The sequence below is a fragment of the Xenopus tropicalis genome, chromosome 7 (assembly GCF_000004195.4).
Source record: "Xenopus tropicalis strain Nigerian chromosome 7, UCB_Xtro_10.0, whole genome shotgun sequence".
Taxonomy (NCBI): domain Eukaryota; kingdom Metazoa; phylum Chordata; class Amphibia; order Anura; family Pipidae; genus Xenopus; species Xenopus tropicalis.
The window spans coordinates 85,117,910-85,144,130 of NC_030683.2; the positions used below are offsets into that span (position 1 = coordinate 85,117,910).

A 26,221-nucleotide genomic window follows, 5' to 3' on the forward strand; every position below is an offset into this window, starting at 1 on the left:
AGAGGCGCTTAAGAGGGAACATGATAACTATGTATAAATATATAAGGGGATCATATAATAACCTCTCTAATGCTTTATTTAACAGTAGGTCCTTCCTACGGACACGAGGGCACCCACTCCATTTAGAAGAAGGGAGGTTCCATTTAAATATTCGGAAAGGATTTTTTACTGTGAGAGCTGTGAAGTTGTGTAATTCCCTCCTCGAATCAGTTGTACTGGCTGATACATTATATAGCTTTAAGAAAGGGTTGGATGGCTTTTTAGCAAGTGAGGCAATACAGGGTTATGGGATATAGCTCTTAGTGCAAGTTGTTCCAGGGACTGGTCCGATTGCCATCTTGGAGTCAGGAAGGAATTAGAGAGGTTTTTTGCCTTCCTCTGGATCAACTAGAAGTTAGGCAGGTTACATATAGACATTATGGTTGAACGTGATGGACGTATGTCTTTTTTTAACTTAACTTAACTTACTATGCTACTATGTATATCCCCTGTATCATTGAAAGTGTGTGTCTAGCTGAAGAGTTCTCATAGAGGGTGCATGTTTCTCTACACCCCTACACCTTAACCCTAATACTATAATACTGGGATGTGAACGCACAATCTGTGATGGAACCAAGCCTCCAATGTACCAGCCACATTAAGATTAACAGTAAGATTCACATATTTGCCATGAATTCCTGGCTCTTCTAGTAAACAAGATACAGTGGTGGTGGATATCTGTGGACTCTGGGCAGATAGACTCGGCATTATGGCTAACACTACATATTATGTATAGTATCACCTGCATAAACATAAAAAAACAGATAAGCTTTTACCCATATGCAATCGAACAGCAAAAGTTTTTGGCTGACAGGCTGAGACTGTAATCTCACTTCAGGAAACAAATAACCAGAAGGTGTTACTCACAATATTAACTTACTCATAAAACCCAAGAGTCTTAGAGTTTTGAGAAGTAAGATACAGAGGAATAATCCCAGATAAACATTAATTGTATCATCCTTGTTTTGCGGTTTGCTAGGATTTTATTTTCACTTTAATAAAAGCAGTTTCAGAACAAAAGGTACTCATACTATCACTCAATGTATTTGGGGCAATAAGCAGCATACATCTAATTAGTTCCCGTGGCAGGACCCATTTAGGGAGCTCTAGGGGTCCTATCTTTTTTAAATTACTGTGACGCAGCTCACCTATGCCATATCTTAGACTGATCTGTCATGTCTGAAGCCAAAATGAGCATATCTGGAAACTGGAAGTTTGGGAAATCCTCAGTCTCTTTCTGACACAAGCATAGGAAAACAATTTTGTGGAAAGAAATCACCAAGTAACAAATCTTAAAAATTATGTACAGGTATAGGACCTGTTATCCAGAATGCTCGGGACCAAGGGTATTCCGGATAAGGTCAAAAGTATGCCCTCAATTCCATGTATGGTACTATAACGTGGTCAGATCATGTTCCGTTATCTATAAGTATTAATGAACCCACAAAAAATATTCCAATAAGTACATGGAGACTAAATGAGGCTTTATTGAGTAATTTAAAAGACGGAGAGTGTTATTCTAATATCTTGAACTTAATTTATCTTATGATACTTCTATGAATACTCAATGGTGTGCCCACAAAGCAACAAGGGATGTTCATTCAAAAAGTATCCTATTATAAGAAAAAAATAAAATGGAAAGATTAACATTGGAAAACAATCTGGCTCAATTAGAATCTCAAAATAAAATTAATTCTACTAAAACAAGATGCAAAGAAATTCAGTCCTTATGGGATAAACTCCATAAATTGGATTTATACACTCACCAAAAGGATTATTAGGAACACCTGTTCAATTTCTCATTAATGCAATTATCTGATCAACCAATCACATGGCAGTTGCTTCAATGCATTTAGGGGTGTGGTCCTGGTCAAGACAATCTCTTGAACTCCAAACTGAATGTCAGAATGGGAAAGAAAGGTGATTTAAGCAATTTTGAGCGTGGCATGGTTGTTGGTGCCAGACGGGCCGGTCTGAGTATTTCACAATCTGCTCAGTTATTTTCACGCACAACCATTTCTAGGGTTTACAAAGAATGGTGTGAAAAGGGAAAAACATCCAGTATGCGGTAGTCCTGTAGGTGAAAATGCCTTGTTGATGCTAGAGGTCAGAGGAGAATGGGCCGACTTATTCAAGCTGATAGAAGAGCAACTTTGACTGAAATAACCACTTGTTACAACCGAGGTATGCAGCAAAGCATTTGGGAAGCCACAACACGCACAACCTTGAGGCGGATGGGCTACAACAGCAGAAGACCCCACCGGGTACCACTCATCTCCACTAGAAATAGGAAAAAGAGGCTACAATTTGTACAAGCTCACCAAAATTGGACAGTTGAAGACTGGAAAAATGTTGCCTGGTCTGATGAGTCTCGATTTCTGTTGAGACATTCAAATGGTAGAGTCAGAATTTGGCGTAAACAGAATGAGAACATGGATCCATCATCCAGCAGGATAATGCACCATGTCACAAAGCTCGAATCATTTCAAATTGGTTTCTTGAACATGACAATGAGTTCACTGTACTAAAATGGCCCCCACAGTCACCAGATCTCTACCCAATAGAGCATCTTTGGGATGTGGTGGAACGGGAGCTTCGTGCCCTGGATGTGCATCCCACAAATCTCCATCAACTGCAAGATGCTATCCTATCAAAATGGGCCAACATTTCTAAAGAATGCTTTCAGCACCTTGTTGAATCGATGCCACGTAGAATTAAGGCAGTTCTGAATACGAAGGGGGGTCAAACACCGTATTAGTATGGTGTTCCTAATAATCCTTTTGGTGTGTGTATAATTTTGAATTTCGTATAAAGAAACTTAAAACTACTTACTACTACAAAGCAAATAAATTGACAGATTTTATGGCAAAATATTTAAAAGCTAGACAAGTTAAATCTAAAATAAGAGGGATAAAACTTGATAACGGTAAAATTATAGCTAAACCGTCCCAAAATTAATAGAATTATTTAATACTATACTATCAGGAGGCCATTTTCCTGAAGAAATGCTACAGGCTACAATAACGGTTATACTTAAAGAGGGGAAAGACCCAACAGATACTAAATTTATATTTTTTGCTAAACTGTGATTTAAAATTTTATTCAAATTTTTTTTTAAATAGGTTCCAAGATATTCTAACTGAGATCTTGGATAGTGTCCAAGTGGGTTTTATTAAAGGCAGGCAATCCCCTGACAAGACTAGAAGATTTATAGATTTAATACATACAATTCACAAGTCTAAAACTTTGATAGAATACAACATGAATTTAATAAAAAAAGGTTTTATTTTAATTAGCTTGTGCTAACTGTACTATACATTCTATTTCTGTACTATTTCACAATCCTACAGCTAGAATAACCAATGAGGGTTTACTTTCCCATAAATTCTCTCTTTCTAATGGTACACATCAAGGATGCTTCCTCTCCCCATTGATTTTTAACTTGGTAATAGAATTCTTAGTTTAGAAAATAAGAGATACAGGTGAATTGTCTGGTATTCAAATTGGTTCTAAAGATCATTGTATAGGTTTATACACTGATGACATTATTATAGTACTGTCTAATCCATAAGAGAGATTATCCAAATTTAAACAAATATTACAAGAATTTGGAGACATTTCTTACTATAAAATAAATGAGAATAAATCACAAGCTATGATATTTAACATCCACTTATAGATCAATCTTCATTAAAATGTCAGTTTGACTGGTGGAAAGATGATGTATTTTACCTGGGTATAAAATTAACAAAACATCCAGATAAATTGTTTATTATTAATTTTCTCCCATTGATGCAAGCTTTTAAACATGAAATAATTACATGGAAGCCCTTATTTATTTCTTGGATGGGAAGAATTGCTGCCATAAAACTGCTGTTACCTAAACTACTTTTATTTGTGTTGGGTTGAAAACTCCAACATACTGTTCTTCGACTTTGGCTTATTCTTCCGCTTCTTCTTATTCTTAGCGCCCCCCATTTTCTAAACGTTACTCCTCCTAAAGTTTTAGGGGTACAACACCCAAACTCTCCACACTTCTTCGCCCTTTAGTGGAGCAGGTTGCTTGTGCTTTTCTAAGCAATCCCGCCCCCTGTCTTTTTGTGGCGCCGCTCCAAACACCCCAATTTTCCCATTGAATTTGACAGGGAAGATTTTCAACAACAGCCAATCAAATTTTACCCATTGACTTTTATGGGAAAATTGAAACTGCTGCCAATCTTCCAGCTTTGAGGCTACACTCCCCAAACTTGAATCACGTAGTCATGGGGTCAGCCTGAATGAAAATATGATGATTGTTGGATGCCCAAAAGTGGGCGGACCTGTGAACAGCCAATCAGATTTTACCTATTGACTTGGTGGAAATCCAACCTACTGCCATTCTCACAGTAATAACACCAGGGTCCCCAAACTTTGCAGAGTTAGGGAACAGGTAAGAAAAAGTGGACGGAGCCACCAACAGCCAATCAGAGTTTACCTATTGACTTTCAGTGGGGAAATTTAACCTGCTGCCATTCTCACAAAATCAGGGTCCCCAAACTTTTTACAATTGGTCACTAGAGGACTGCAGTTTTAGTTTTGAAAAAGTGGGCGGGGCCACCAACAGCCAATCAGATTTTACCTATTGAATTCTATTGGTTTAATGCAAGGGTTCGCAAACTTTGCACAGTCAGTCACTGGGTGACTTCGTACTCAAGGTTAGAAAAAGTGGGCGGGCCGCCAAAAGCCAATCACATTTCTTTCATTGTTTTCAGTGGGGAAATTTTAACTACTGCCATTCTCACATGTTTAATGTCAGGGTCCCCAAACTTTGCACAGTTTGTCACTGGGTGACTATGTTCCAAGTTTAGGAAAGTGGGTGGGGCCAACAACAGCCAATCAGATTTCACCTATAGACTTCATATGTTTAAATTTAAACTGCTGCCACTCTTTAAATATTAATACTAAGGTCCCCAAACTTTGCAGAGGTAGTCACCAGGTAACTGCGGTTCACAGTGAGTGGAGCCACCAACAGCAGATTCAATCAGATTTTGACTATTGATTTTCAATGGGGAAATTCAACCTGCTGCCATTCTCACAGTATTAACACCAGGGTCACTAGGGGACTGCATTTTTAGGTTTTAAAAAGTGGGTGGAGCCAATAGCCGATCAGACTTCACCTATTGAATTTTTTTGCTTTAAATTTAAAATGCTGCTTTTCTCACACTTTGCACAGTCAGTCACTGGATGACTACATATTCAGGGTTAGAACAAGTGCAAACAGCAAATCCATTTCCACCCATTAGATTTTGTTGGTTTATATTTAAATTGATGCCATTATTTAAATATTAATTCCAGGGTTGTTATTCACTGGGTATTAGCCGTTCAAAAGTTAGGGAAAAAAAGTGGGCGGAGCCACCAACTGCCAATAATATTTCACCTATTTACTTTCAATGGTGAAGTGTAAATTGCTGCCGGCCTAACAATTTTTATGCCTGAGTCCCCAAAATTTGCAAAGTTGGTCACTGGGGGACTGCAGTTCAAAAACATTAAAAAAAGTGGGTTGGGCCACTAACAACCAATCAGATTTCATCCACTGAATTTTATTTGTTTAAATGCTGCCATTCTCACACTATTTATGCCAGGGTGCCCACTGTTTGTCACTGGGTGACTTCGGCTCAAGGTTACAAAAAGTTGGCCCAACCACCAATCACAATTCACCTACTGAGTTTTATTGGTTTAAATTTTAACTGTTGCTCTTCTTTACCTATTAATCCTAGGGTCCCTAAACTTTGCAGAGTTAGTCACTGGGTAATTGCAGTTCCAGGTTAGAAAAACGGGGTGGAGCCGCCAATCGGATGTCACTCGTTGACTTTCAGTGGGGAAATTTAAGTTGCTGCCATTCAGACACTATTAAAACCAAGGTCCCCAAACTTTGCACAGTGGTTTTTACTATGTAACTGCGGTCCAAGGTTAGAGAAAGTGGGCAGAGCCCATTCAGTGACTTCATGTTTTTCAACCCAACATTAAGTTTGTTCTCAAACTTCCCTTTCTAGTTGTTTCGCACTATCCCTATTTCAAGCCCCTCCAGTTTTCTATGTAAGATTACTAATGTGTAATGTCTAAAGGAAGAATACAATCTAGAGAAATCTGAATTTTGCAAATACGTACATACTTAACATCTCTTCCCCAAAGCAAGTTAAAATCACTATCAGATTTTGAGAAATTAATTCTTCTGGGAGAGAGAAGGAAAAAAGGTGTGGCAAGGATTCTATAACCTTTTAACGAGACCGAAAGAATGGACAGAAATCCCTGCAATGGAGAAATGGGAAAAATGTCTAAATAAAAACGTTCCTATGAACGATTGGCAACAAGCAATAACCAGATCTCAAAGATATACGAAATGCATAATACACCAGGAGAACTTTTACAAAATTTTATACAATTGGTACCTAACCCCCTTAAAATTGTCACAGGTTTATCCAGGAACTGTTAATACTTGTTAGAGATGTAACAAAGAAATAGGCAAAAATTAATTCATACATTTTAAAGGCTTTAATGACTGGTTACATTTCATAAAATATTTTAAGGGGTGGTTCATCTTTACATTAACTTTTAGTATGTTATAGAATGCCCTATTCTTAACAACTTAGCAATTAGCCTTCATTATTTTTATAGTTTTCAAAATTAATTCCCTTCCACTTCTACATCTTTCCAACTTTTAAATGAAGGTCACTGACCCCGGCAACGAAAACTGTTGCTCTGTAAGTTTACAATTTTAGTGTTATTGTTACTTTTTATAACTTATCTTTTTATTCAGTTCCTCTCCTATTCATATTCCAGCCTTTCAACCACTGCTTGGTTGCTAAGATACACAAGATCCTGGAAACCAGATAGTTGCTGCAATAACTGAAATACCACCAAAAAATATAAATTAAAAAACAATTGCAAATTGTCTCAGAATACCAATATGAACAACCCTTTTAAATAGCTGTCTGTTGCAATAATATTGTTTGACAATAAGGAACTATTTGATCCTATGTGGTACCTTATACTCAGATGTGGTTTTCAATGAGTATAACAGCTTTCTTTCTTTTTCAGGCCTGAAGAAACTATTCAATAGGCAGCAAGTATATTTCTCTTCGCAGGCACAAATTGAATGCATAGCTCCCCTTTTCCAGACTGTAGCAGAAACTCCACAGCCAGTACAAGCAGCAGTCTTAGGGACAATACCTGCGTGGATCAATGGCAGTCTCTTACGGAATGGGCCTGGACAGTTTGAATTCGGAGATGACAAGTAAGAAATAAATTCGTATAATTTTTGGATATAGGCTAAATTACAAGGTGAGCTGAAATCTGTATCCTTCAATCTTTTTCTCATATCTAGTTCTAGTAGAGATGCTGGACTTGCCTCTAAATTGCCAGACAACACAGTTTATAGGGATACAGTTAATCCCTAGGCAAAAAAAAAATGCTGCTTTGGTTTAAGTGAAATGGGGCATTAGTGGTTTAGCTCCTGGACAAGTGCCAAAGGGGGCTCTGTCTGAAGATTAGTTAGGGTGTAATTTGGGTTGAGCATTTGCTGTTCTAGATATTTTTGGACTTACAGCAGGATAGCTGGAAAGGCAAAATGAGCTTGTTATGAACTGTCTAAATGCTGGAAAGAGGTTTAAAAACGATTGCCACAATGATATGCTCTGTATTTGTATCTCAACGGTATGGCCCAAGATCCTGCCCCATCAGTGAAGCAGGCATTTAGAAATACATGTTCATGGTACGAACCAGTTTACCAATGACCTGAATTTAGCTTTTTGAAAGTCTCACATTTGCCAGTCAGTGAAGAAGGCAAGCACAGAATGAAGACATTGCTACTCAGAACCTTACTACAGATGACAGGACTAAAGGTTACGTATCAATGATGCTATAAAGAGAAAATTATATTGCACAGAACTACATTGTATGCTACTTATATCATCACTTGAAACAAACCCACTTTGTACCCACAATAACATCTGTTCTGTTTAATGGAAGAAACAATCAGTAAGGGCAGGGTTAGGTGCAAGAATTGCAGCCATTAAAACACCATATATAACTTATGCTACTTGCATTCATCTGTATTAGCACCCTGCACCAGTCCCTATACTTAACAACTACCTTCGTCAGGCAGTACAGGAATTTACTAGTAGCTTGTACCTACAGTACAAAGGGTTATTCTTGTGCCACCTTAATCACATGTAAACAAAGGGCAAATAAGTGCATACACGTGTCTTGTCATAAGCCATCACCTATGTAGTAGGTGCATGTTGTATGCCTTTCACTAACAGCAACATGTATTTCTGCTCACTGTATTTCTTTTTTTTTTTCAATTCTTTATTTATTTTGTATTTTCCAAAAGGTGGAGGGGGTACAGAAAAGAGAAGGGGGTGGGTTAGGGGAAGGAACATCTTTTGATTACAAATATCAACCAGCAAGATCCGACAAGTCATTGCTATCAAACATAACTAAATTACATTTGTCAATATTCAGTAGTGTATTTATGCCAGTATAACTTATCGATTTTGTACAGTTTTGTTTTGTTGTGTTACCATAAGCAAAAATAAATTCTCTTTCCAACAATATCATATAGATTTAACAAAATTAACCCAAGGGGACCATATATTCCAATATTGTGAGCTCTTATTTTGTAACATGAATGATAGTTCTTCAATTTTTCGTATCTCCTCAACATTTGTTAGCCATTCGGAGTAAGAAGAGGGGGAAGTAGTTTTCCATTTCTTGGGTATTAAGTCTATTGCCATTTGCTGAAGGTGTAAGGTTAAAGGTTTAGGGAGTGTAATGTTTTTTTCAGGTATTGTATATAACAGAATAAGTGGGGGATTTTCTAGCTTAAGTGACATGAAGGTAAATTTAATGGTATTAATTACCTCTTGCCAGAAGGATTGGAGTACTGGACAAGTAAGCCATATATGTAAGTGAGTACCTTCTGCAGTGTTGCACCTCCAGCAGACCTCAGGACTGTTTGGGTACATTTTATGAAGTTTAGCCGGGTTGTAATGCCATCTTGTAAGCAATTTGTAAATAGCTTTGCGGGTTCTGGATGCCCTAGAGGCTTTATGCACCAGGTTAAATATTCTATTCCAAAGGGCATCTGGTATGGTTGTGTTTAACTCTTTCTCCCATGCTTTGGAAAAGGATTTGGGGAATGATGTCAAAGTATTAATAAGTTATTTGTATAGTTTTGAAAAAGGCTTATTTATCTTAATATTTTTGTCTAGTAAATCCTCCCAATCTGTGAATGGCCTGTCCCATTGTTTTTTCTGCTCACTGTATTTCATGCAAGAAATGTATTCCAGTTTCTTCTGTTTTTTGAGTACATTGATTAAATTAGCCTTATATTTTGGTTCTTTCATTTTAGATACAATCACTGGTTTGATGGCATGGCTCTTATGCATCAGTTCAAAATTAAGAATGGCTCGGTCACTTATATGAGCAAGTTCCTAGAAAGTGATGTTTACAATGTAAACAAGAGCAAAAATCGAATTGTAGTCTCTGAATTTGGAACTTTGGCATCTTCAGATCCTTGCAAGTCTTTGTATGATCGCTTCATGTCCAAGTTTAAAATAGGTAATTGACATATTCACTCTTTGAGATTACAGGTTTTATAATCCATAAATTCTATAACAGTGAAATGTACCATATTATTCAAAAAAACAATAGTTCTACTCAGGTAAAAAAAAAAAAGTAAGTCATGTAGGTTACTCAGATCCTTCTCAGGGAGGGGGGGGGGTCCCAGAGCAGTCGCAGGGGGCCCAGCCTTTATTCTGATCCCATTGTTAATGACATCTTTTGGGAGTTGGGGGGCATGTTTGGGAAGATAGCACTCGTTTTAGAATTAAAATATCTTTATAATTCAATATTTAAGGCAATGTAGCAGCATTTGAATCAAAGGGGATTAAGAATATGCTGCACCAGTTGATTAGTAGCTGCAACTTGTTGCTGGTTAGTAAAAGGTTTCTTTGCTTCCAAAGCAATAATAAAAGGCTACTTTATCAGAGAAAAACAATAAAAAGCTCTTTCTAGCCAGCTACAGTTTCTAGTCTGGTGTGACACAGGCTGATCTCAACTGGAATTTTTTTTTATAAGTGCACTTATTTATTATAGTGCCAGTCTTGGGGACTTATTTACAGACTCTTCAGCCAGTTACAGGGCTGGCTGAAGAGCAGCACTGTAGTGACCAAGCCAAAGTTAGCAAACCTGCTGATATCTGGCATAACAGCAACTAAATGTGCCAACCATCACCAAATGAAGCAAATGTTATAGAAAAAACTTCTCTTTTTTTCTTTGCACTTACTGTGTTTTATATTAGTTTATATTTCTATTTACAAATAAGCAATAAATCACATTATTTTTTTTAATTTTTATTGGGTTTTATGTACAATCCAATCTTGCAGTAGGAATAATCAAACAAAATCACATTAATTTAATGTAATATTTTGTTGCAGATTCCACTGACAACTGTAGCGTCAATTATGTGCTGTATAAGGGGGATTATTATGTTAGCACTGAGACCAATTTCATGCGTAAGGTGGACCCAGAGACTCTGAGCACTTTAGAAAAGGTAACAAAACAAAAAGTTTTTTTTTTTTATATTAGAGCAGATTCAATTTTAAGAGTAAAATGATCTCATGAAAACTCAATAGAAGTGTGTGGCCTGATTTTCTCATTGAGCCTCAGTTTGATGAGAAAACTTTATTTTTATGGTTTATCACAAGGAAATGCCACTAATGTCTATGAGAAAATCTGGAAATGAATTAGTTAGGTCTTCCTCATGGAAATGAATCACGCCAGGACATGTCAGCAGCTTAGGTATGAGGCCCTCAGACAGACCTGCTCAGGCGATATCTGGAGAGGAATGTAGGCTTGATTTTCCTGTCTGCGTCGGCAGGTTGATGTGTTCCCCATCAAACAGGTGTGTAGGTCCCTCCATATATACAACAATTGGATCAGCTGATAAGGCCTAGCATGTGGGTGGCCAAATCAGGACCAGATCTGCTCATTTTGCAACCTCACCAAGCAAACAAAATGTACAGTACATAGCCAGCTTTGCCTACACTATATAGTAAAATATTTAATTTTGCATGTGGCCTTCCAATCTTCCCATATACTCTTCTGTATTGCTGTCTTTTGTCAGCAGATGTTACTTAAGGTGGAGAACACTACACCTGGAACATAAATTAAAGAAGACTAAGTTACAACAAAAGTTAATTAGGGGTGCTAGAAGATGAAGGAGAACCCTAAAGCGCACACATATTCCTTAGCACTGTGCAAGAGGCATCTTGAATATTTAGTAAGGTTAAGGGTATGATTGAAAGAACTTATGAAAATTATTTGGGTTATATATCTTATATATTTGCTTTGAGGTTGACTGGACAAAATTTATTGCTGTAAATGGGGCAACGGCACATCCTCATTATGACCCTGATGGTACTGCATATAACATGGGAAATTCTTATGGAAAGCAAGGTGAGGAACTGTAGATTTAAGATGGGGCTTTACCAGTTGTTTGTGAATGAAACCAATTACCCTTTCTCCTCTTAATGTATACCACTTTTAACATCAAACAATTCCTTGCTGGTCATTACGGCTGTTGGGTACAGCTTAGTCTATAATCCACAAGTACTCCAGGTCCTTCTCTATCATGGTTTTACCAAACTTACTTTACATAACAGATGTGTCTAACTACATTTATCACTGTTAAATAAACAATAACAAAAAAATTAAAATGTATTAAAGGGGACCTGTGACTCCAAGAAATAATTACAAATTGTTTTCTGTTGTGTTTGTCAAGTATAAACTTCAATTACACTATATAAATTATTTTAAACTTATTTCCTTCAGCACTGGAATTCACAATTGCAGAAAACAGGCAGGCTCCATTTTCGGACAATGTTATTAAGGCAAGCTGTGCATCCTGTCAAAATCTTGTTTCTGTGCCAGTATGGGGAGTCTGATACCCATGCCCATGCACTGGTTACACTATTAGATGGTGATGAGGAATAGGGAATGTGAGGAGTGCAGTGACATCTAAAAAGTTCTGAATTAAAAGTGAAAGTAACTATCTGCCCCACCCCTATGCCTAAGGCATAGAGGAGGGTCAGGCAACATATGATTGACAGCTGGGACTTTTAAATGCTTATATAATGGGTATAGATGTGTTAATAAAAAAATGACTTTGGGTTACTTGTTTAATTTGAAAAGGGCTTTTATTATGCAGCTTTTTATGTCTGGGTGACAGGTCCATTTTAAAGTATTTAAAATATAATGTATTATTGCCTTGCACTGGTAAAAGTTTTGTGTTTGCTTCAGAAAGACTATAAAAGACAATTGTTTATATAAATGAGCTGCTGTACAGCCACAGAGCAGCCATTCAATATGGAAAAATGGCACAGGTTACATAGCAGATAACTGATACCCCTACACAACGTATCTGTTTCTGCTATGTAAACTGTTCCTTATCTTCTTTTTTTCAGCTTGAATAGCTACCCCCATAGCTACACAACAGCTTTGTTTATATAAACTATAGCAGTGTTTGTAAAGCAAACACAAATTTTACCAGTGCAGGGCAATGGTACATAATATATTAAATACTTTGATACACTTTAATTTTTTCAGTGTGACTCTTCACTTAAACCTTATCTGCCACATACCTGTTTGAATGTAATTAAATGGGCTGCATAATTTTGTGTCATCAGAAAAAAACACAGGCGCATTCCTTACAATGCTGACCTCCTAAGTAATTAATGAGCAAACTGAATAAAAGTGGACCCAATACAGAATCCTGCAGTACCCCACTTAGAACCCCTACTCCAGTTACAGAATGTACCATCGATAAGCACCACATTCTTTTTTCTATTCATGTACAGCTTTACCAAGACTAGCAGACCTTAGTTTAGTTTAGTGTATGTGATGCTGTATCAAAAGCTTTGGCAAAATCCAAGTAGGTAACATCTACTGTAAATAAATCTTCAATGGGTATATAGGTCTAAGTGATTAAAGTAGAAAAAGCTTACCCGTTGTACAAGGTTGGTCCAGGTGCTCATGCCCCAGACCCTCAGCATAGGGGAGCCCAATAGGAACCAAGATAGTAAAGTAGGCAGGCACTCAGAAACTCCAAAAAAGTAAATATGAAGCTCAGGTATAAAGTAAAATCAGAGTAGTTTTATTAACATATACATAAATGCAATAAAGCCTACTTTATAGCATTTATGTGTATATGTTAATAAATTTACTCTGATTTTACGTTATACCTGAGCTTCATATCTATTTTTTTGGAGTTTCGGAGTGCCTGCCTACTATACTGTCTTAACATCTACTGCAAACCTGCTGTTCAGGTTCCAACTTATTTTTATAAAAAGTAAACGTGATCTGTCCTTCAGCCCTGCTAATTAATACTTATAATGTCATTCTTCAGAACATACTCTTGAATGTGATCCCTAAACAATCCTTCAAATAACTTCCCCACGACAGATGTCATACTTACAGGTTTATAATTTTCAGCTTGAAATAGTAAAACCTTTTTAAACACTGAAATAACAGCAATTGTCGCCAGTCCGTTGGTACTAGTAGTCTAGTTAAAACAGAAATTAGGTCTTTAAGGGTTTATTCAATCAGGACCCAGGGCAACCACTGCTTTGTTTGTGCTCAGCCATCTGGGCTACTGGAACCTGGAACTTAAAAAAAAAAAATCCCATAGAGATGGGGCAGTAAATTACTTTATTTAGCAATCCTGTGTAGATGTGTAGCTTGTGCATGGGCATTGCTCGCTCCCTATTCTGGTACATGCATAGGTTGGGTTGATACAAAACTTGCCTTAGTAACAGTGTTCACAAAATGGCACCTTCCTGCTTGCTGTGCATTTCCAGACTAAAGAAAACAGATTTATATAGTGTATGTAAAGTGTGTTTTGCTCAACTAACATGATAGAAAAGGATGTGGAATTATTTCTTAGTGTAAACTTAAGTCTGAGCTTAAATTATTTTGAGATCTTAGATTTTATTGTCCTAATTCAGCATCGTCTTATATCTATGCAGTAGAACTTTAAATAAAAATATTGAACTTTAAAACAGAACTATTGCATAATTTTGTATTAAGCTGTCCTTTGTATTATTTCAGGAACACGTTACAACATCATTAAGGTACCTGTTCAAAAGTCAGGAACAGAGGAAAATCTAGAAGGTGCACAAGTTATATGCTCCATATTACCACAAAACAAAGGGAAACCTTCCTACTATCATAGTTTTGGTGAGATTTTTAAAAATATCAAGGCTCAACAATGGACAATATATCTTTGCACAGAAATACTAATGATTTCATTATTAGTATTAAAGTAATACTGACACGAAAAAACTACTTTTCAAAATATGAATATACATAAAAAGCTACCTATAGGTCGTGTTGACGGTTTTTTGCTGACGTGTTTGCTTTTGTATGTGTTACTTGAAGTTCATAAACCTGACTGTTTTGCCAACCTGACTGTCCCTTCTCAGCCTGTCAGTTATAGCTTCCAATGCAAACAGACAAATATGGCCACCCCCTCTTTGAGGAACATGGGGGATCAGACAGGTAATGTAAAAAGCATCAGGCAAATACTTTTATGGCAAAATTATAAAGTTCTTGCAAAGACAATGTTATGATAAATGTAAAAAAAGATTTAATTTCTGGTGTCAGTATCTCTTTAGCTGTACCATAACTTAATATATGCATGTGCTTGTGTTTATTATCTGGCCTTTTCTATAGACAGCTAATTAACAATTTAGGAGCAGCTACGGTGCTGGGGGGGCCACTGTTCTAAACGCAGTTTGCAGCAACAACAGAAACAGGAATGTGGACCTACCGATCCGTCTGGAATTTTTCTTAAGTGTGGCCATAGGTGTGGCCATGCTTTCAGGATTTTAGCATGCTTCATGGAGAGAAAGACATGTATGTGATGTTTTGGACCTGTTTAGGTAGGGAGAAGGTAACATGAGTACACTTTGAAAATGCACTCTGATTACATCTCCCTCATTTTCCCTGGAAAGAGGGACCCGCCAAGGCTGTCCACTCTCACCAGTGTTATTTTCCCTAGCAATAGAGCCTCTAACAATACTGATCAGGAACTCCCCGGGTATTAGAGGCCTTACATATGGTAATATTAAAGAAAAATTATCATTATACAGTGGTGTGAAAAACTATTTGCCCCCTTCCTGATTTCTTATTCTTTTGCATGTTTGTCACACTTAAATGTTTCTGCTCATCAAAAACCGTTAACTATTAGTCAAAGATAACATAATTGAACACAAAATGCAGTTTTTAAATGAAGGTTTACGTTATTAAGGGAGAAAAAAAACTCCAAATCTACATGGCCCTGTGTGAAAAAGTGATTGCCCCCCTTGTTAAAAAATAACTTAACTGTGGTTTATCAATTTCAATTTTCAATTTCAATATCAATTTCTGTAGTCACCCCCAGGCCTGATTACTGCCACACCTGTTTCAATCAAGAAATCACTTAAATAGGAGCTACCTGACACAGAGAAGTAGCCCAAAAGCACCTCAAAAGCTAGACATCATGCCAAGATCCAAAGAAATTCAGGAACAAATGAGAACAAAAGTAATTGAGATCTATCAGTCTGGTAAAGGTTATAAAGCCATTTCTAAAGCTTTGGGACTCCAGCGAACCACAGTGAGAGCCATTATCCACAAATGGCAAAAACATGGAACAGTGGTGAACCTTCCCAGGAGTGGCCGGCCGACCAAAATTACCCCAAGAGCGCAGAGACAACTCATCCGAGAGGCCACAAAAGACCCCAGGACAACATCTAAAGAACTGCAGGCCTCACTTTCCTCAATTAAGGTCAGTGTTCACGACTCCACCATAAGAAAGAGACTGGGCAAAAACGGCCTGCATGGCAGATTTCCAAGGCGCAAGCCACTTTTAAGCAAAAAGAACATTAAGGCTCGTCTCAATTTTGCTAAAAAACATCTCAATGATTGCCAAGACTTTTGGGAAAATATCTTGTGGACCGACGAGACAAAAGTTGAACTTTTTGGAAGGTGCGTGTCCCGTTACATCTGGCGTAAAAGTAACACAGCATTTCAGAAAAAGAACATCATACCAACAGTAAAATATAGTGGTGGTAGTGTGATGGTCTGGGGTTGTTTTGCTGCTTCAGGACCTGGAAGGCTTGCTGTGATAGATGGAACCATGAATTCTACTGTCTACCAAAAAATCCTGAAGGAGAATGTCCGGCCATCTGTTCGTCAACTCAAGCTGAAGCGATCTTGGGTGCTGCAGCAGGACAATGACCCAAAACACACCAGCAAATCCACCTCCGAATGGCTGAAGAAAAACAAAATGAAGACTTTGGAGTGGCCTAGTCAAAGTCCTGACCTGAATCCTATTGAGATGTTGTGGCATGACCTTAAAAAGGCGGTTCATGCTAGAAAACCCTCAAATAAAGCTGAATTACAACAATTCTGCAAAGATGAGTGGGCCAAAATTCCTCCAGAACGCTGTAAAAGACTTGTTGCAATTTATCACAAAGGCTTGATTGCAGTTATTGCTGCTAAGGGTGGCCCAACCAGTTATTAGGTTCAGGGGGCAATTACTTTTTCACACAGGGCCATGTAGGTTTGGATTTTTTTTCTCCCTAAATAATAAAAACCCTCATTTAAAAACTGCATTTTGTGTTTACTTGTGTTATCTTTGACTAATAGTTACATGTGTTTGATGATCAGAAACATTTTGTGTGACAAACATGCAAAAGAATAAGAAATCAGGAAGGGGGCAAATAGTTTTTCACACCACTGTATGCAGATGACTAATATACTTCGCAGATCCCAGGGATTCGCTGACCTCTCTGCTGCAGCAAGTGGACAACTTTGGTCACTATTCCGGTCTGCCAATCAACTGAGATAAGTCAATCCTTTGCCCTATAGACCCTCTACAAGCACAACCAGTAATACCCAATATACCTTTAAAGTTGGCCAACCAATTTAAATACTTAGGAGTCTGGATAACTGTAGATCCTACTAATTACATACCACTTAAACTAGATCCCTTACTGTCAGATCTCAAAACCCGACTGTCCCAATGGTCCAAGTTACCACTTTTACTCTGGGGCCGCATAAATATTATAAAAATGATATATCTTCCCAAATTTTTATACATATTATTATTAACATTTATTTATAAAGCGCCAACATATTCCGCAGCGCTGTACAATAAGTGGGTTTCATACATTGGACATACAGAGTAACATGCCCAAAAGAGCTTACAATCTACAAGGAGAAAGGGTTGAGACACAAGGTGTGGGAATGGGCATGACCAGAGTTGTGAGAGGTGTGGCACAGGGTATTGCTAAACTAGATTAGGGTAAGCTTCTCTAAATAAATGCGTTTTTAGAGATCTCTTGAAGGCAGAGAGATTAGGAGAAAGTCTGATAGTTTGTGGGAGCGAATTCCAGAGAAGGGGGGCAGCCCTTGCAAAGTCTTGAATGCGAGCGTGGAAGGAGGGAATGAGAGAGGAGTTGAGGAGCAGGTCAGTAGAGGAGCGTAACAAGCGGGTTGGATTGTACCTAGAGATGAGTTCAGAGATGTAGGGTGGGTGGGGCAGAGTTATGAACTGCTTTAAATGTGAGAGTCATTAGTTTGAATTTTATCCTGGATGGTAGGGGAAGCCAGTGCAGAGATTGGCAGAGTGGCATGGCAGAGGAGGAGTGGTTGGAGAGGTGTATGAGCCTGGCAGCAGTATTCATTATGGACTGGAGAGGGGACAGTCTTTGTAGAGGAAGGCCAATTTACAGGGAGTTACAGTAGTCCAGGCAAGATATTATAAGAGAGTGAATAAGAATTTTGACAGCATCTTGGGTGATAAATGATCGTATTCTGGAGATATTTCTTAGGTGAAAGTGACATTATTTGATAAGTGATTGGATATGAGGAGTGAAGGACAGGGCAGAATCAAGGATAACCCCAAGTCACCGGGCCTGGGAAGATGGGGTGATGGTAGAATTGTTAACCTGTATATATACCTCGGGAACAATGTGGGCGTTGGATGGGGGAAAGAGAACCAGTTCAGTCTTAGAGAGGTTTAATTAAAGGTAACGTTGGGACATCCAAGTGGAGATAGCGGACATGCAAGAAGAGACGCGAGTTAGAAGCTCTGGGTTGAGATCAGGAGAGGAAAGATAGATCTGAATATCGTCAGCATAGAGGTGGTACTGAAAACCAAAAAAATTTATTAGTTTGCCAAGTGAGGAGGTATAGAGAGAAAATAGTAAGGGGCTCAGGACAGAGCCTTGGGGAACCCCGACAGAAAGAGGCAAGGGAAAAGATGATTCCCCATTGTAAGAGACACTGAAGGATCGATCTGAGAGATAAGATGAAAACCAGGATAAGGCAGTGTCACGAAGGCCAAGAGAGCGGAGAGTCTGAAGGAGAAGAGGGTGATCCACAGTGTCAAAAGCAGCAGAGAGATTGAGAAGTATTAGTAGCGAGTAGTGTTTTTTGGCTTTAGCCGAAAGGAGGTCATTTGTTAGTCGGGTTAGAGCAGTTTTGGGGGAGTGTTGTTGTCTAAAACCAGATTGTAGGGGATCCAGGAGGTTATTGTCAGAGAGGAATAGCGTCAATCGGTTGTAAACTAGGTGTTTGAGCAGTTTGAAGATGAATGGGAGCAGAGAGATAGGTCGGAGGTTAGTAGGATTGGAGGGATCAAGGGAGGGTTTTTTTCAGAATAGGGGTTACAAGTGCATGTTTCAGTTGGGAGGGAAAGATTCCAGTAGAGAGCGAGAGATTGAATAGATGAGTTAAGGCTTTGATAAGACGGGTTGGCATTACGTAGAAGTTTGGTAGGAATGGGATCAAGTGGGCAGGTACTAAGGTGAGAGGAAGACAACAGTTTTGAGACTTCCTCTTCAGTCACTGGGGAGAAGGAGCCAAGAAGAGACTGGGTAGCATGTAGGGAGGGAGGGGAATGGTTATGGGGACTACATACTACACAATGCCCCAATCTTTATCCCTAAAAAATTTTTTAAGAAACTTAACCAAATTATCCTACCATTTATTTGGAATAATCGACCCCCCAGAATGGCCTGGACGAAACTATGCGCTCCCCTAGCCGAAGGAGGCCTAGCCCTCCCCCACTTTTATCATTACTTCTTAGCCTCACAGACAATACCTACACTGGTGCTAAATTCATGACCCTTACAACCCAAACATGCAGCTCCAGGCAACAATACTTGGCTCCCTGGAAGGATTAAGCAACTTTCCATACCGACACCTTAAAGATACAGCCCCACTACCTACAACTGTAACTATCCTGCATAAAGCTTGGACCATAGCACTCACACTACTCAAACACCCGCCAACCTTACTTACGTCTAGACTTCCACTCTGGGGCAACCAATATTTACCACAATTTAGGTCACTACACAACTTCGTATACTGGCCTCACCACAATATTAAATATCTGGGAGATCTTACGGAACACTCAACCTTCCCAACATATGCACAGATCCGAGAGAAAGCTCAACAACCTACTCTCCCCTTTTATAAATATTTGCAGTTGCGATCAGCGTTCAGGGACCAATTTGCCACTCTCACCCCCCAGCTCACTTCTTTAGCAGTGGAGGCTACTCTACAATCTAGCAACCCAGTAAAGCTTACCTCAAATCTATATCAAAATTTACTTTCAACAGGCCCCAAACCCTTTCACGCACAAATATGGTGGACTTCCCAAATACCAGCACTCACCCAAGACAATTGGGAAGAGGCAACAGACACAATGTACAACTATCTTGTATCTACCAGAGACAGATTAATACAGTATAAAACCTTCCATCAGCTGTATATCACACCACTAAGGTTGCACCAGATGGGCCGTACCCCAACAGATCACTGCCCGAGATGTGCAGCAAGCCCTGCTAACTTTTTTCACATGAAATTTGCAAGCTTTTAGATGGTGAAGTTTTACATTCAAGTTTATGGGTTTTTTGCACTTATTAAATACCAGACATTGGAGTTCTTGAAACCAGAATTCAAATTTTTGGCACTAAAAAAACTGGAATCATGAAAAAAATCAACCTTGGACATTGATAAATCACCCCCTTAGTTTGGGTTTAGTTCGAGCAGGCGACTACTGTGTATTAGGAAAAAAAAGGCAAATGGCTTGACGCTTTTCATCTGCTCTCTGTTGCACCCTGTATGGGTGTGGCCGCATTATTATATCATGCATAAGGTTATCTATGAATCTGTAACTGAATCTGTGCAGTACGTTACTGCAGGGCATCAGTGTTAAACACTGCACCACTGTGCTGCTCTGCATGAAAGGTTCTTTGATTAGCTTGTTACAATGTTGTATCTGTTTGTCTCAGTTTTTTCTTAAGCACCTCAAAAAGTATAACGGTCACACATCAGGCAAATTTAAATTAAAGTTTAGACATTCACTTGATGATTGTTTTTGTTTTCCACAGGAATGACTGAGAATTATGTGATCTTTATAGAGCTACCTCTGAAGTTAAACTTATTGAAAATACTCATCAACCAAATTAAAGGCAAAGCATTTTCAGACATCATGAGCTGGGAGCCAGATCTGCCAACTTTATTCCATGTGGTGAATAAGCACACAGGAGAGGTATAACACCCAAAGCAATGTGTCAGAACTATGAAAGCTGCAAACTGTCACCTCCAAATTGCTGCTACCCTATTCACTGAGGCTGTCAGGAGCCAACTCTTATTGTGTGGGCAGCTGTGTTGGGGCACATGAATTCACATTTGCAAGGGTGCAGTACCTAGGGAACTAGCATAATATATACCCTGTAGTCATGCGTTTAAAGGAATAACTTGCTTAATATAAAAGATGTGTGTCATAGAGTAGTCATTTGCCTTGGCTACAAAGTTCATTGGTTTCTATTAGGTGCAGCATTTTGATTTTCCATCTCTGCCCTTTACATGACCATGGTAATAAAAAAAATCTTTTGTGCCAGACCCTCCTTAGTGTCAATTAAACTGTAACATACAGGCATGGGATCTTTATCCAGAATCCCATTTTACAGAAAGTTCCCTAGACACCATTTTGATCAAATAATTTGCATTCTATTTTCTCTGAAATAATAAAACATTGTCCTGTACTTGATTCTGACTAAGATACAACTAATTCTATTTGGTTTATTTAATGTTTTAAATGATTTTTTAGCAGACTTAAAGTATGGAGATACAAGTTACATAAAGATCCCTTATCCTGAAAGCCCCAGTTCCCAAACATTCTGAGTAAGAGATCCCATACCTGTACAATAATACATGCTGCAGTGCTGCACAATTTTTTCAATTAATTTAATATACATTTTTGCGATTTTAGCCACATCCCGTGACTTTTTGTGCCCAGCCCTTCATGTCATTTCATCAGATAAATGCCTATGAGGATCAAGACTGCATCGTGCTTGACCTCTGTTCTATGGATGGAGGAGGAGCCATAAACATGTTCAGCCTACAAAATCTTCGCAAATCTGGACAAGCTTTGACTGAGGTGAAAATGTGTTCTCTTTTTGTAACAGTTGCTACAACCAGTCCATGTCCTTAGAGATCATCTTTCAGAGAATAGCTTTCAGGCATGGAAAAATTAGTTGTTGGTGGCTATAACCAATTTCACAAGTAGAACACCTAAATCAGACCTGCTTGAAACTTGTAAATATTTAATCATGGATTGGATGAATGGGTATTAGATAAATGCTGCAGTAAGTGTTTTGTGGTGATTCTCTCCTTAGTTCTATCGCTTCTGTCACATTGAGTGATAAAATATCTTCAAGGCTGAGGGGTAATAAGTGCTAAGCTGGCACTAAAAGACAGAAAAAGCACAAATTAATGTAACATAAATATATTCTGCACTCACAATTAAAAATAAAAGTGGGGCTGGTATGTACTTTTTAATCGTGCTTTAATAAAAACTTTTTTGTATTTTTAATTGGGAGTGCAGAATATGTTTATGTTACGTTGAGTGATAGAACTAAGCAGGTAAGTGCCCTTGTCCAGACACAACAATACAGAGGTGCTCTCCTGTTAAACATTTATAATATTTGTGATATTGGCACTATGAATATATTTTTTTTATGAAATCTAAGCACCCTTAGATTTCATGATATTAGAGACTAAACAGTGACATCAAATAGCCAACAAGCAAGTCTTATAATGTTATTTATTACTTGTTTACTATGTATTATTATTGGTTTGGGTACTATTACTTACTGGTACTATTCTATTGGATAAAAAATGTGTATGTGTTATGGTTTTTCTTAATTTTGGGTACTCTGTGCCGATCTGCTAAAACATTTTTGAATAACCATAAATATATTTTTTTACACCAGACTAGTGTATTCTAATAACCATGCAGAGGTACAGGTAATGAAAACTACTGGTGTGCTTAAAGCTAACTAAATACTGCTGCAACCACACTTTACTTAGTTGTTGCTGAACAGCAAATTCCAGCACACGGCAACATCGGGGTTGAAGAATACTGCTCAATAAAACTTTTCCCCGGCTCTTCAGATCCCATGACTGCATGGAAATGCAAAATAATCCTCCAGTGACACCCCATTTGTGTAAATATGCGTCCATGTTCTTTGGTGTTGGAATCAGTAAACACAGTATTTCCACAGAGCGTGCTCTGTTAGCCTGCACTATTCAGGAGGATACACTTTTTCGGTAATAGGTGCCCATTAAACAGAGCTCCTAAGTAGGTCTATACAAAGCTTTTCAGCCAAGTTGAGAACCTCAGGCAGCACTTTTGCAGACATGCCAGTTATCCTCCTATAGGTCTATTTATATGTGCTTCTAATAATTGCTTGTATTTATTTGCCCCCAGACCATGTATATTAGTAAAAGGGGCGGGGGGTACTCCCCTTAGTCTCTACAATTTAATATAGCAAGCCATATCTTCTTAAGCCAATCATCTTGGGTTTTTAAAAATAATTTCAAATATACTATGTATGCTATCACTTGCCTAGTTACTCACTAATTTATTTCTCATTCCTTAGATCTATCAAAAAGTTCCAAAGTCCTACCCACACAGGTTTGTTCTTCCCCTTAATGCTGACACAAACAGTAAACAAGAAACTAAGTACTTAAATTATTCAAGTGCGACTGCTGTCAGAAAAGCTGATGGAAAGGTTGGTACCTGAGGGCAATGTTAGAACATATTTTTCAGTGGGCAATGGTGCAATATAATAACTAGCTCTCCATGGCTAGTGTTATACCTAATGCAAGACAATGTTTCAAAGTGAATCCTGCCTGTTTTTATAGGGCCAACCTCCTGTAATATCGGCAAGCAAGAATTGCACAAAAGGATTTTTATGTCTTATGACTGCAATAAAGTTTTGGTCCTCAATTTGAAGAGCTGGGGCACAGTGGGAAGGTTTTATGGAAGGTTTACTTCACCTGAACATTTTCATCAAATTTCAAATAATTTATTTTCTTTAGTTAGATAGCCTTTCAATTGTTCTGAAGAGGACTAAACACTTTGGAATATGCTTTTCTGGGCATATTCCCATTCTGGGTGCAGTTCTAAGGTAGATTCTTCCATATATTCTGGCCTCGTTTGGGGGAAAATGAAAAATAAAAAACAAGTTTGAGCTTTTATCCAGGTCAATATTTTACTAGAAATGTTAACCTTCAGTCCACCATTTGTTGTTGAACTACATTACCTGGCACCCCTTCATAGCTACAAGATGTTTAGGGGTCTGGGATCTGTTGTCCATCAACAGTGTAACAGCCTCTAGGTTGCAATTTTATATCATCCCACTGTAGTGCTAAGAAAACGATAATATATACTGAAATGTGTAGATAAAAGCATATGCCTACTTACAGTGAAATAAAATTTATAGCATCCCATATACTCATGTGTTTGGTTGCTTTCAGGTGTGGTGTACTCATGAAAAGCTACTTGATGACACGCTTAAATATGGCATAGAATTTCCACAGATAAACTATTCTAAATACAACACCAAAAAGTACCGCTACTATTATGCATGTGGATTTCAGCACCTCATTGGAGATTCTCTGGTCAAAGTGGACATTGAGACTAAGCAAACTAAGGTATGCTTTATTTCTAATGGATTAACTTAAACTTGAACAGGATAGGTTAGTTGTGTTTAGTAAAGAGTTTTGTATTCTGATTGTGATTTGGTAAGCTGTTTCAAAAGCAAATAGAGAAATCCAGACATGATTAAAAATAGGTAGCTGTTTGTTAGACTGGACGGGAAACAGGAAAACCAAGGGGAAGAAGACATAGGGGGTTGAGCAACTTTATAGATGTGAAAGGGAAGCAAAAGGACTGAATAAGCAAGTTGAAGCAATCTGGAAGAAAGGCCAACAATTGTGCAAGTGGGATGTAAGAAAGGGCAGATATGGAATAAAAGAATGGTGAAAAAAAGATGCATATGGTAGATATTGACATGGATTTAAAAAAATGGTCAGTGTAAACATGAGCTGAATGTGTATAATAAAGGGGCAGCTATGGAGCAACACTCAGCAGAGCAAAAAACAAAACCGTAGAAAGGTCAGCAGAGGAGAATAAGCAGTTGGTCTCTAGGTGTCAGCAGGAATTTGTGAAATGGCAAAAAATTTGTGAAATGCGGCTACTGCACAACTTATTTAACATGCGCAACTTTTTTTGAGGCGACCGCAGTGTATTTGACGAGACCGCAACTTTTTCTTTGTAACAAATTTTACAAAAAAATCTCTGATAGCAAAATGCAGGATTTCGCAGAGAATCCATGACTGGCAGAAAATTTCTCTCATCACTAGTGCAAATGTGTTAGGCACCCTCCAGTGAATATAAACACTTACTTTAGACCCAGGCAAATTAGAAGAGATGGTACTGTGGTGCCAGCACACTTTTCAGCCAAAATATCTGATATTTATTAGTTTGGATATATGTTAGATTTTTTACTCTACTGTTCCGATGTTTACTGTACCTCACATAGGGGCTATCTGGGACAGTGAAGAAGATCACAGTGACATAGGCATAGATAATGAAACAGTGCTCAATGGATAATAATGCAGGGCCATTGCTCTTTTTAGCAAACAGGAGCACCAGCGTGTGGTCTTAAGTAAGTTATTTTATTCGCTGGGGGGGTGCATAACACATTTGCACCCTTAGGGGCACATTCATAAAAGTTTGATTGAGTCCGAAGTTTTCGTACTGTGTGTATTTTTTGCGACTTTTTCATTAATTTGCACGAGTTTTTCATGGCTTGCGACAATTTGTACGACAAATTTGTATTTGTTGCGCCGAGCTTCAATATCGCGACTTTCCTTGGGTCAGGTTGGAGCTGCAGAGTGCCGTTGAGTCCTATGGGAGGCTTCCAAAAACATGCACTAAAGGAACAAAGTCAGAAAGGTTTTCCCGCCGTTTACGATCGTTCGGATATGAGAATTTTGTGACTTTCGAATCGCCAATACAATATTGTTGTGACTATTATGATTTTTTCGTAAGCATTTTTGTGACATTTCCAATCACCAGAAATTGTATCTAATCTGAATTTTACCCATTTCGGGATTCAAACTCGTACTTTGATGAATCTGCCCCTCAGTGTATGTAATGTGTCTTGTTCACCTTTCAAAATACTTTTTCAGTATTATTGAGATAGCATATCACTAGACTTTTAAAACATAGCTAAACTGGGCTATCATTTGCATTATTGTTTAAGGGGCAAAGTGGGTTTTCTTGATTGTAATCTGTCTTCTTCTACCCCATGTCTAAAAAACACTGACTGGAAGGCATTGGCCTGTCAATGAATACACGGTAGATTTCAGCGAGAAAACATGAAAGTATGCATTTTCTTGCTGAAATCTGCAAATACCTCAGGTTTGTCCCTGAGGAAGGTTGCTGGCCAACATAAAATGGACACTTTTTTGTTGCACTTCAGTACAGTTCAGTATATGCTAATATTTACTGACATCCAGGCAGTTCATATAAACTTACATGTATGTTATATGATGGGTATTGGTCCCTTTTACAGATGTGGCCCAGTGTTGCACTTGTATTTTTGATATAAATAAGGACACTAAGGGCCATTTGATAGATATGTATTATTTAAGGCCAGGGACACAGTGCATTTTTGCTGTGATCAACCTTCTTCTATATATACTATACACACAGACATGAAGGAGCACATAC

The 26,221-nt window shown here is 38.2% G+C and overlaps 1 protein-coding gene across 2 annotated transcripts in view; it reads left to right on the forward strand.

Moving 5' to 3' along the window:
- The window catches only part of bco2 (beta-carotene oxygenase 2), a 32,320-nt gene that overhangs the window by 4,650 nt on the left and 1,449 nt on the right, over positions 1 to 26,221 (forward strand). For both annotated transcript variants that reach the window (XM_031904995.1, NM_001006738.1), the window contains 9 exon segments: positions 7,117 to 7,312; positions 9,431 to 9,639; positions 10,518 to 10,633; positions 11,436 to 11,538; positions 14,188 to 14,316; positions 20,523 to 20,683; positions 21,407 to 21,574; positions 23,079 to 23,210; positions 23,959 to 24,135. In XM_031904995.1, coding sequence (XP_031760855.1) covers positions 7,117 to 7,312; positions 9,431 to 9,639; positions 10,518 to 10,633; positions 11,436 to 11,538; positions 14,188 to 14,316; positions 20,523 to 20,683; positions 21,407 to 21,574; positions 23,079 to 23,210; positions 23,959 to 24,135 — 1,391 coding nt within the window.